This window comes from Auxenochlorella protothecoides, assembly GCF_000733215.1.
Source record: "Auxenochlorella protothecoides strain 0710 unplaced genomic scaffold scaffold53, whole genome shotgun sequence".
NCBI classification, from domain to species: domain Eukaryota; kingdom Viridiplantae; phylum Chlorophyta; class Trebouxiophyceae; order Chlorellales; family Chlorellaceae; genus Auxenochlorella; species Auxenochlorella protothecoides.
In genome coordinates, this window is record NW_011934321.1 from 394,082 (window position 1) to 405,843 (window position 11,762).

At 64.5% G+C, this 11,762-nt stretch overlaps 2 protein-coding genes across 2 annotated transcripts in view; one reads left to right on the forward strand and one right to left on the reverse strand.

Moving 5' to 3' along the window:
- Positions 1-218: 218 nt before the first annotated feature.
- F751_4561 (DNA-directed RNA polymerase I subunit rpa1) lies at positions 219-9,973 on the reverse strand (the record flags this gene model as incomplete). The annotated part of the gene is made up of 24 exons (XM_011401956.1): positions 219-437; positions 768-1,523; positions 1,614-1,841; positions 1,947-2,161; positions 2,406-2,668; positions 2,898-3,076; positions 3,291-3,742; positions 3,927-4,029; positions 4,172-4,291; positions 4,460-4,576; positions 4,783-4,877; positions 5,097-5,552; positions 5,754-5,856; positions 6,190-6,480; positions 6,644-6,783; positions 6,919-6,988; positions 7,173-7,256; positions 7,489-7,669; positions 7,931-8,278; positions 8,550-8,688; positions 8,930-9,165; positions 9,394-9,483; positions 9,607-9,722; positions 9,893-9,973. The coding sequence occupies 24 exons, from the start codon at positions 9,971-9,973 to the stop codon at positions 219-221; spliced, it is 5,082 nt and encodes a 1,693-aa protein (XP_011400258.1).
- A 482-nt stretch (positions 9,974-10,455) lies between these two features.
- The window catches only part of F751_4562 (Poly(A) polymerase), a gene marked incomplete at both ends in the record, with an annotated part of 4,103 nt that continues 2,796 nt past the window's right edge, over positions 10,456-11,762 (forward strand). Inside the window, 3 exons of the mRNA XM_011401957.1 lie at positions 10,456-10,539; positions 10,713-10,902; positions 11,209-11,714. Coding sequence (XP_011400259.1) covers positions 10,456-10,539; positions 10,713-10,902; positions 11,209-11,714 — 780 coding nt within the window. The remainder of the gene's footprint in view (positions 10,540-10,712; positions 10,903-11,208; positions 11,715-11,762) is intronic.

Genomic DNA, 11,762 nt, shown 5'->3' on the forward strand with positions numbered 1-11,762 from the left:
TTTCCTCCTCAGAATGTGTACTTTGGCCCCCCACTGCACGGCGCAGACCCTGACGCCTCTCGGCGCCTTTCCCACTGACAAAGCCTCGCTGCAACAGCATACATCACGCAAGGGCGATGCATGCGCCGCTGCAGAGGAGAGATCGGCCCGAGCCCGCGAGCGGTCCCCGCCAGCGAGCCGCATAGACTCAGCGGCTGACTCAGCGCGACCGCGCTGACTCAGCGCGCCGCGTCCAGGTGCTGCACCAGGTCCATGGCCCCCGTGCCCATGGCCACGGGCTGGCCCAGCACGATGCGGGAGGCGGGGGAGGTGAGGCGGTCCACGTCGCCGTGCAGGGTGGAGGAGACCAGGAAGGAGGCCGCCGTCTCGAACGTGACCTTCAGAAAGGGGGAGGTGCTAGCGGAGATGCCAAGCCGGTTGCAGGCCCGGTACCCTCCCTGTGTTGGAGGGGGGGGGGGTGGATTGTTGGGTGGGTGAGTCACTGGGTGGGTGGGTGGGAAGAGAAGATGAGAGTTTTAGTCCTTTCTCCGCGTTTGGCACAAAATTCCTGGGTGCATTCGTGCACCGCCCTCCGAGAGAACCAGCATCGCAGCGGGATGATCCTCGGTTGAGTAGAGGCGCTTCTGTTGTCAGCAGTGCCCTCAGAGTGTAGTCGTTCAAGGGGTGTCCCCCTTGCCTGCTCACTTCCAACAGGCCACCTCCCATGTACACCCACCTCAGAGCCTCCGATCCGAGGTTTTCCCCCGCCCCACCCCCACAACCCTCACCAGGTGCGTCATGTAGTCGGCGATGAGGGCCAGGTGGCGCGGGTCAACGCCGATGCCGTAGGCGCCGAAGACCGAGGCGGCCTCACGCACGATGGTGGCGCGCGCGGCCTCCACGCCGTACGTCTCCAGCATGGCGTAGGGCGAGTTGGCGGCCAGGCCGTCCACGTCCACCAGGTCGGCCGAGGCGGCGGCGGCCCGCAGGTTGATGCCGTCGGTCTGCACGCAGGCGGCTGCGCCGCGCGCCGCCTCCAGCACGTAGCAGCGTGACACGCCGGGCGTGCCGCGCAGGACGGCGGCCGCAGCCACGCGCTCCGCCACCTCCTGCAGCAGCAGCTTGGGGCAGTCCAGGGCCAGGTGCAGGGCCAGTCCGCAGGAGGAGGTCGCCGCATCCACCCACACCCCGCCCTCCAGCTCGACGCGCGACGAGGCGGAGGCGGAGGTGCGGCGGGCGGCGCCTGATGCGGATGCGGCGGAGCGCGGAACGGCGGGGCTGGGGGCGGCCGCCCAGCCCTCCTCCGCCTCTGCATCCGCCGAGGCAGTGGCGCCCCGCGATTCTTCATCCGCACCCGGCCCCGTCTCCTCCCCTCCCTCCTCCTCCTCCGCCAGGCCCTCGCGCTCAGCGGCCTGGCGCTGCGCCTGCGCGGCCAGGGCCGCGTCGTCCTCGTCCCCGGCGTCGTAGGTGGCGTGCTCGCCGCGCCCCGCGCCGAACCGCGTCTTCCCCTCCTCGTCCTCTTCGCTCTCCGGCTCCTCGGCCTCCTTGGGGCGGCGCGGCGCCGGCGCCGCGCCGCCGCCGCCGCCGCCACCGCCGGCCGCCGTGGCGCCCTCCTCCCCGCCCAGCCGGCTCACGGCTACGGGCCCCAGCGCGTTGCCCGTGCTGGCGCGGCGGATCTCCGCCTTGACCGCGGCCTGGAAGCGCGGGACGAAGACGTCGCGGAAGGCGGCGGCCAGCTCCTCGAAGCCCAGGCCCAGCTCGGGCGGGTAGGCGTGGGGGGGGTGGAAGCGCAGCGTCACGCGCGCCACGCGCGCGCGCCCGCCGTCCACCGCGCTGCTGCGCGCCAGCGCGTCCTCCTCCACCTCCAGCGCACGCAGGGCCTCGCCCAGGCGCACGCGGCGCAGGCGGGCGGCCAGCGCCGCCGCGCCGGCGGCGGGGGCGCTGGGGCGCAGCGGCAGCGTCATCACCGGCGTGGCCAGGGTGGGCGAGGCGGTCATCAGGATCTCGCGCAGGCGCGGGATGCCCAGGGTCACATTGGCCTCGCCCCGCCCCGCCATGTGGAAAGTGTTGAGCGTCATCTGGGTGGAGGGCTCGCCCACCGACTGCGCGGCCAGCACACCCACCGCCTCGCCGGGGGCGGCCTGGCACTGCTGGAAGCGCAGCTGCATCAGCCGCGTGAAGTCTGTGCATGGGTGGGGTTGGGGGGAGGGGGCCAGAGGGGTTGAAGAGATTCGGATGATCTTTGTGGTGACAAGGCTTGGGAATGCCCGGTGGGGCTATCGAGGGTTGGTCGTGTGCTCGACAGCCAGGGTAACTCGGTGCAATGCCGGCGCACAACAGGGATAAACAACAGAACAGATATTCCTCAACACCACCCCAGAACAGGTTGCCCCCCTCCCCCCCCCACCCCCCCCAAAACAACCCACCCATGGGGTCCAGGGGCGTGAAGCTCCATGGCTTGTTCTTGGACAGGCAGCGCGCCTCCTTCTTCCCCGCGCGCTTGTAGTCCTTGCCCAGGGGCTCAGGGCCGACGGGCGGACGCAGGCCGCCGCCGTACATGGCCTCGGCAAGGGCCCCCTGGAACCCCTCGGAGGTGACGCCCAGGGTGTCGTGGGAGACCACCGAGTCCGCAGGCAGGCACTTTGCCATCGTCTTGGACTTGCCCGCCAGCAACGCCTTGCTCCACGACCTGGATGGTTGAGATTGTGTTTGTGGGTTTCCAGCCCAGTGCGGGTGCTATGGCTGGCGATCCCAGGCATCTCCTTTGGATGCAGGGACATGCATGATCCTGACTCGTGTGGAGCTAATCCCGAGCCATTCATTCCGGTCCCACCCAAACCTCCCTCCTACATGGATGCATCGCACGCACACTCACAAGCTTCGCTTCCCAACCCCAAAATCCCCAACAAACAACATACCTGACCACGCCCGTCGCCTCTCCTTGCTCCTTGGAGGGGTTGCCCACCAGCCCCGGCCCGCTCAGGGCCGTGGCGGCGCCCAGGATCTTGCCCAGCTGCGGCATGTTGCCGTAGAAGAAGGGCAGCGTGCGCAGGCACCCCGTCCGCGTGGTGTCGATGCCGTCCTCGCCGTAGTGGAACTGCGGGCGCGGTGGGGTGCGGGAGGGGGTATTGTTGTTGTGCTGGTCACATGCCGGGTCGGCGCCAGGCTCTCACACACGCCTTGCCTCCCTGCACCTTGATAGAGTGGCATGCAGGCTGATCAAGGCACCACACCAGCCATCGCTCCTCCCCCTGGACAGGCACAAACGCCCACACAGCCCCCTTTTCCACTCCCCTCAGTCACAAACACACCTGGACGATGGAGGAGTCGGTGTCGTCGCGGACGGTGGAGTCGTAGGCCACACGCAGCGGCTCCAGGTTCTTCACCAGGCAGCGCTGGATGTAGCCCGAGCGGGAGGTCTTCACCGTGGTGTCCACCAGCCCCTCCCGCCCTGCCATGCAGTGGAAGTAGTACTCCTGCGGGCGCAGACCCGACAGGAAGCGGTCGCCCACGTAGCCGCCGGAGCGCGCGCCGACGTCAAATGGCGCGAAGCAGGGCAGCGTCTTGCCCGAGGCCATGCGTGGCACTCGCCGCCCCTCCAGTTCCTGCTGGCCCAGCAGGCAGGAGATCTGGGAGAAGTTGACCAGGGAGCCTTTGGCCCCTGTCACCGTCATCAGCGCCATCATGTTGTGCCGGAAGGCCTTTTCCTGGCCGCCGGGCAGGCACGCCCGGACCACGTCGCTGGATAGCGGGTGCATCGCGCCTGAAATGGTGGGGGTGGGAAGGTTGAAAAGGGGGGGTTGGGATGATCTGGCAAGCGGGATCTTGTAGGAAAGGGGCAGCTCTCGCACGCCTGCATGTCTGCCGAGCTGATGCCTAGCACGCGCTCATACAGCCTTCGCTGCCCCAGCCCCAGATCCTTCCCAGACCACTGTACCCAGACGCACTGGAGGACTTCATGTCCAGCAGGGCACCAGTCTCCTGGTTGGAGCGGAACCTGTCGCGCAGCTGCTCCCTCACATCTGGCTCCGCGCTGCGGAAGGCCTCCTCCTGTAAGCCAGGGAGGAGGCGAGACGTGCAGGAGTGGACCAGGAGCGGCACCGTCATCATGCTGCCAGCACTGCCAAGCATGCTGGGTACTCGGTGGGCAGCCAACCACCAGTGTGCCAGTGTCCCACCCCTCAGCACTCACATAGGACATGCCCTGCTCGGCCAGGGGTCCTGCCCGGGAGGGCCCAAACAGGCTGGCGGCGGCATCCAGACACCGCACGTCAGCGCTCGTCAGCAATTTCTTCCTTTCCTCCTCAGCGTCCTGGGTGCGTGAAGATGACGCGAGGAAGGTGAGTGGGAGGGGAGGCCTCGTAGGTGTCGGGGGGCGGCATGGCAGCTCCACCGACCCTCCATCCCATCGCCGCTCCTCATCCGACGTGCCGGCACCCCCCTCCGCACAGCGCTGCCCGGCCGAGCCACGCACGCTCACCTGCACCAGCAGCACGTCCGACATGCCGCACGTGAAGCCGTGCTTCTGGAGGAAGCCGGTCAGCAGGCGCGACAGGGAGGCCGTGAGCAGCGAGGTGCGCTCGGCGCCGTACAGCTCCTGGGGGGCATGGGAGGGAGTGGTGTGTTGGGCGGGCTTTGAGCGGAGCATGCATGCACCGGGTCCCATCCCCTCAGCCAGGCCTCGAGCACGCAGGGCCATTCTCATACGCCTCCCACACCCAGCGTCCCAGCACCGCCGCGGTCACAGCCTGCACAGTGCCATCATGCATCAGGGAGCAACCCCTCCCCGATAAGGGTGCGCACGTGGAAGAAGTGGAGGAGGCCGTGCTTTCCAAAGCAGTTCTTGTCCACGCACCCCGCCAGCACGTGGTTGTGCTGGATGAGCAGCTTGCCTTCGCCTGAAGACAGCAGGGAGGTTTGCGTGTGGGAACGGGGAACACGACAGGGCGCGGCCTGTGCAGGGCGCTCATTGGCTTTGCTGCTTGTAACCCCGCGGCGCTCAGTGGCTCGTCGCGTTACTTGCCCCATACCCCTTGGACGCAACACATCACCCCAACTCCACAAACACTCGGGTCATCCCCCCCCCCACGACACCCACCAAACCGCGCCCGTCCCACCCGAGTTCTTGCCCCACGCCTCCACCGGGACGCGCGAGGCGGTGCTCATGGAGAAGGGCAGCTGGTCGCGCGTGTAGTGCATGAGCACCGCGGTCAGCACCTGCTTCCCCGTCCAGCGCCGCACCGGCTTCACCAGGGCGGGCTCGTCCAGCCACACCTCCCAGGCCCCGCTGCAGTCGGTGCACACCGCCTCGTACACCAGCTGGTGGTACTGCGCGGCGGTGAAGAAACGGTCGCGCAGCGTGAGCAGCGTGCCGGCCACGATGTGGTCCTGGATGAGGCCGCGCAGAGGCTTGCCATCGGTGGGCACGAAGAACTGGTGGTCGGCGGAGACGATGCCATACCCTTCCGCCCGACCCAGCTGGTCCTGGGGCAGGTGCAGGTTGATCTCGTCGCCGTCAAAGTCGGCGTTGAAGGTCGCGCAGTTGGCGTAGTGGAAGCGGATTGTGCGCTCGTCTGGTGGGTGGGTGGGTGTGGGTGGTGGGGAGGACAGGTGAGGAATGAATCTCTGAACCCTTGGGGTGCAGGGCAGGCTCAGGAGGGGATGTCCAAGGGTTTGGAGGGATGCGGGAGGGATGCAAAGGCAAACCACGCGCACAATGGGGGCGCGCTGACGAGCATTTCGTGACGGTATGAACACCAAACCCCACCGCTCACCCCTCATGATGCGTGCCCGGTGCGCCATCATGCCAGGCTTGTGCAGGGTTGGCTGACGGTTAGTCAGCAGCACGTCGCCGTCCTCCATGGAGCGGTAGACCACCTTGCAACCCCCAAACTCGGCCAGGCAGGGGTGCCCGGCGGCGCCGGCGTCCAGCGCGGCCGGCGCGCCGCCGCTGGCCCTCCGCGACCCGGCGATCTGGCTGTACAGCTGCCTTGCAATGCCCTCCCGAGACTGTGAGTAGGGCAAGGTGGGATTGTGTGTGTGTTTGTGGTCTGTGTGCATGTGGGAGGGGTTGAGGTCCGGGTCGAAAAGGCAACCCTTGTTGTGGGTTGCCTGCATCACAGCCTCTGGCTGCCATGGACACATGGCGGTGCGACGAATCAGGGTCCCAGCCTCGGTACCCAGCCAGTACCATCAAGTCAGCCGCCGTACCTTGGCGTCGTCTCGCAGCATGAGCAGGCGGCCCTTCTCGTTCTCCACCGCCACCGCGCCCGGGTTGCGCCCGGGGCCCGCCATCACAGCCTCGCACAGTCGCTCCACATTCCAGGGCGTGACGCGCTCGGGGAAGGTCAGGCGGGCTGCGATGTAGGGGGGCACCCCGATCTCCCCACCGTTCAGATAAACATCTGGGGAGATGACGGAGCGCGCTGCAAAGTTGACGCGCTTGCCCATCATGTTCTTGCGGAACAGGCCCTCCTTCTTCTCCAGCTGCTGGCGGATGCCCTGCTCAAGTGGAATGTGTTGAAAGGGTGGACGGTGAATGGGGAGGGTGGAGGTTGCTTTACGCATAGAACTCCTGTTGGCCAAACCTTGACGCTGAGCAGAGGGCATTCAGTAAGGTCAAGGCAGCCACATGCACGCTCTCCTCCAGCGCCCCCCCTCACACACGTACGATCGCGTTTGGCTCGTTCTCGGCGGTGGTGGAGTCGATGAAGGCGTTGACCGAGTTCTGCATCTCCAGCCAGGTGCGCAGCATGCGGCCGTCGGTGATGTCCAGGGGCTCCCCATCCTGGTCCGTCTCGGCGGCTGCAGACCAGGGATGGGGTTTATTTGTCAAGGTGTTGAGGGATGCGCGGTAAAGAACATACTTGAGCAGCCATGCCTGCACCGACAGTAACATCAGAGCTGACAAGCCCGTTGCAGGCTGGCAAGCACGCTCACCAAGGCGCTGGATCTCCAGGTTGGCATTCAGAACCTTGACCAGCATCGTGTTCTGGGGGTGCTCGTACACCTGAAGGGGGAAGGGCAGAGGAAAGCGGGGAAATGAGAACAGGACCACAGTATACCACGATGACCAGAGAGAAAACAAGTATGAACTACCGCCAATCGACACTTGGTGTTCCACAAGAAGTAAGAGGCTCTTTGCCTGTAGGATACTAAGTGCCGCCCGGCTGGCTCTCCTGCACTCCACTCACCATCTCTCCAACATGGCTGATGGGTCTGAACCTGTTGGGTGTCACGGCCACCGTCTGGATGAAGAACTCGCGGTAGTTGCCAGCCTGCAGACAGAGGAAAAGGGGAAAGGAAAGAAGGTTGGAGGGGTTGAATCAGGAGGCCACAGTCCTGGTGTGGAGAAGCATCTCGATACGTAATCAAGAGTCAGCTTCAAGAACATGTCTCGCATATTCCTTTTGTTCAGCCGCCACAGACCCCTTGCCTGGCCCTATTGCTTATTACCACCTCAGAATACAGCCAGCACATCCATCAGACCCAGTCGTCCCCATCCAGCACCTGTGCAGCAGCCTTGCCAGCCGCAGCAGCCTGAGCCTCTGAGGCCCCCTGACGCCTCTTCCGCTGAGCCACGTCTGCTGGGTAGATGAGCTGCATAATGTCGGCATTGGCCACCCATACACAACGGAGGATCTCCTGGACCTCCGCCGCCGTCAGGAATTTGGGCGGGCCGACGCTGACGCTGCAGAGGAGGAACAGGAGGAGGGGTTGGAGACTCAGCATACGACAGCATGCTCGAATAGAACATGCAATGCAATGCACTGTGAGGAACACTTGCAGCAAGCAAACTTGAGAAATGTCACAGTTGGCAAGGCTGTCAGCCAGCATCAAGGTCACGAAACGCCTGCCGGGCAACCATTCCAGGAGCAGGAGGGGTTCACATACAATATGCCAGATCTGAGTCCCAACCCTGACCCACCACACCCCACCCAGCCCTCCTCACTTGGAGGCATTCTCCTTTTCAGAGGCTGGGACCCCCTTGAGCTGACGGGGGACCTCAGCGCGGGGCAGTTCAGCGGCAAACACGCCGCCCTCGTCGCCGTGCTTGGACTCCTTGAACTCGGCCATGACCTCCTCGTCGCTCAGGCCCTCCTTCTCCTCCTTCAGGAATCCGTACCGCACCTTGGCCTCCTCCTCACAACCCTGGCTGCCGAGCCCGGCCGCCTCGTCCAGCGTCAGATTCCCGGCCTGCAGCCGGCTCAGGGAGGGCAGGATCTCCGTGCCCTGCATCTTGTTGGCCGCCGCCTTCTTGGTCGTCAGGGGGAGCAGGAACAGCTTGCTGTAGCCCTCCCTGCAGTGCGTGTGGAGTGAGGGTTGAGAAATGAATGGGCAGCACAGTTCCTTTGACAGTGGAACCCAGTTGAGCTGGGATGCTTTTACTCGGGGCCATACAAGGCGCCTAGCTGCAGGCTGTGTCACCTCCTGCAGCCGTCCAAACATGCCCGCATCCTACGCTTCCCTTCAATGAAGGGCACACAGCAAGACACCCCGAAAGCTCCCTCACCACCCCTAGGTCCCCGCCCATTCTCTAAATCCCTACAACAAAGCCAATCCAAGCTCACTTCTTGATGCTGGGGCTGTGGGCGCCGCAGTTGGCACATCGTCCTGGGGGCTGCTTCTTGAAGATCTCGGACATGGTGTCGATAGCCGCCTCCAGACTCTGCCCAGTCATTGCCACCGTGCGGCGGCTGGGCAGCGGGCCTGTGAGGGATTGGAGAGTGCATAGGGTCTGAGAGCGGATTGAGATGGGGATCTTGCGGATTCTCTCCGGCAGACAACAAAGGGAATGACCTCCAGTACTGGTCATTGCACTAGGTGAAGGCGCCTCAACTGATTGCTGGTGCATGCCATGTATAGGGGGCACCTCTCACAACAGGTGGTAGCCGTTCAGACCGGTTGGCAGACACAGGCACTCACGCCCACAGCTCCAATAAAGCCTCACCCTTAACGACGGAGGTTGGGGAGCCCTCCCCTCCGGACCCTTCGTCCAGCTCCATGCCCTCCTTTCCAGCTGCCTTCCTCGCTGAGCTGGACGCGCCCACGTTGATGCCCTGGGCCTCGGCCAACCGGCCCTCCAGCAGGAGGCTGAGACGAGCAACATATCGCTGCACCTCCTTGCTGGCCATCCGCATCTTAAAGCAGTGCAGGCAGGCGCACCTCAGCAGCTTGTACAGGGTCCTGTGTGGGCGGGAAAGGGGAGGGTTGGAGGGTGGAGGATAGAGGGTGGAGGGTGAAGGTCGGTTCTGGGGCGAGTTGGGGGGACAGAGGTGTGTGTAACGAGCGAGTGGCAGTGCAAGGCGCAGTCACTGCTCCATCCTCATGAGTGCTTCTGCAGCACAGCGCGATGATAGGATCTACACATACTTTTGCTGCCCATCAAACCCCAGACCAAACTCCTTATCTCACCCAAAGACAAGGGGGTTGTACACTGGCACCGCCAGTTCTACATGACCAAAGTGGCCCGGGCAATCCGCGGTCAAGCCGCATGTTGTGCACCTGGAAGCAGACAGGCATTGGTGGGACAGTGGGGATCAAAGCGCTGCAGAGGCTTGTAAGGTACCTTTTTCGATCATAATGCCCATCTGGAGTCGTGGGACTCCACAATCCACGCATGCTCACCTCTCTCGAGGGTCCAAGGGACCCAGGGCAGTGTCATACAGGCCACCCTCCACAGGTGTCTTGCTGTTGTCGAATATGATGGGCGAGATGATCTTCTTCACGCTGACCTTTCTTATCTGAGCGATTGTACGTGAGAAAAAGTATAGGCGTGAAGGAGAGCGCCACTCACGGAAACTTTGGCGCACATGGCCAGGCCAAAGGCAGTAGCAGTGTACCCAACTCCTCGACACGTCCCATCAGCTCGACATATACATCCCTCACATAAACCAGATGGCAAAATACGTACCTCATCGTCACTGAAGAAACCGAAGCCTACCGACCGCACTTTGGCGGTGGTGACCTCCTTGGTGTGCAAGCTCGAGTTCATGCCGTCACCAAGTCATGTCCTTTCGATGGCCGACCCGCCTGGGAGACGACACGTTTACTCTTTCACGGTCGCTCTGGCCATGCATGGAGATGTCGCGTCTCGAAATGGGCCCTTCGCCGAGCGGCGCCATGGTGTAGCCCAAGACGTCTCCAGGGCGCGAAGGTACCGCGGCTATTCGCCCGTACCCCTTTCTGAAACCGATCTGCGGATCCAGCAGTCGCGCACAAGGGCTGAGCAGCGACGGCCTACCACTTGCATGCCCTATAACTATCGATCTGTGGTGTCGGCGAACCCTCGGGACGCGAGCTGGGCCACTTGCACCACCCGGTCACCACTCTGTTGTTGCCAGACTTGGAGCTGAGCTCGCAAAGGGAGTTTTTGCTACAGCCATCTCGTTCGGCATCTCACAGCCGGCTTGTATCATGTGCTGCTACCAGTAAGATCAGGAGACGCCTGGAGGGCCCACCCCAGGGCCGGCCCGAATGGGCCCCGCCAGCTTCATTGAGCCCATAAGCACCGCTGCGCCGTCTCGTGCCGATCTGAAGCACTCCGAGGACCTTGAGCAGGTGACTTGGATAACATGGTAATGGTTGGAGTGTGATCTGAACCTGTCGATGGCCCGGCGCGCCGTGCCATCGATCGGCTGTGCATGGAAGCATGGCTCCCTGGTCGACTTGGCGCCAGGGCCAGTGCTACCACCGACGATGAATCACAGTACAACCCATCGTCCTCCCCGCAGTATTTGCGCGCCCAAAATCTGTATGAGTCCCGGGAGGAGGCCGAGCTGCGGGAGGAGGTGCTGGGCGCCCTGGACACCCTGGTCAAGGAGTGGATCAAGGGGGTTGCCGCACACCACGGCCAGCCGGTGGAGGACGCCACGGCCGTGATCTACACCTTTGGAAGTTACCGCCTGGGGGTGCACGGACCAGGTGTGCTGCTGCTGTCGGGGCTGAGCGGGCTGTACTGTGGGGAGCAGGCCTTTTGAATCGGTCATCGCAACTTTGGGCTGGTCGGCGGGGATGAGCATGTGATGCATTTCACAGTGCACCTGTGCATGGAATGAGCAGGCAGGTCCCTCTGTGTGCCGCCCCACTCAGCCCCTCGATGCCTGCACGCTGGTAGGGCCAGTGTGTCACAGTCTCAGCGTTGCCACGTCCACCCCCCCTCGCACCCACAAGACCCCTCCCAGACCCTAAAACCCTCCCCACCCCTCCCCTCTCCCCAAAAAACAAAAGGCGCCGACATCGACACGCTGTGTGTGGGTCCCAGCTACGCAACGCGCGAGTCCGACTTCTTCGGCCCCGCCCCGCACTCGCTGCAGACGCTGCTGGCCTCCGCCCCCGGCCTGGCCGCGCTGCGCGCCGTGCCGGCCGCCTACGTCCCCGTGCTGGAGTTTCGGCTGCGTGGCGTGGCCGTGGACCTGCTGTATGCCAGCCTGGCGGTCCCCGCCCTGCGCGCCGGGCTGGACGTCTCCGGCTCCGCGGTGCTGCGCCACTGCGACGACGCCAGTGTGCGCAGCCTGAACGGCTGCCGCGTGACCGACACCGTACTGCGGGAGGTGCCCGACCCCGCAGCCTTCCGCGCCGCGCTGCGCCTGCTCAAGCTCTGGGCCGCGCGCCGCGGCGTCTACTCCAACGTCACGGGCTACCTGGGCGGCGTCAACTGGGCCATCCTGGTGGCCTACGTCTGCCGACTCTACCCACGCGCTGCGCCCAGCACCGTCGTGTCCCGCTTCTTCAAGGTTGGAAGTGGGTGGAGGGGAAGGGGGGGGGGGGGGGGGGGTATAAGG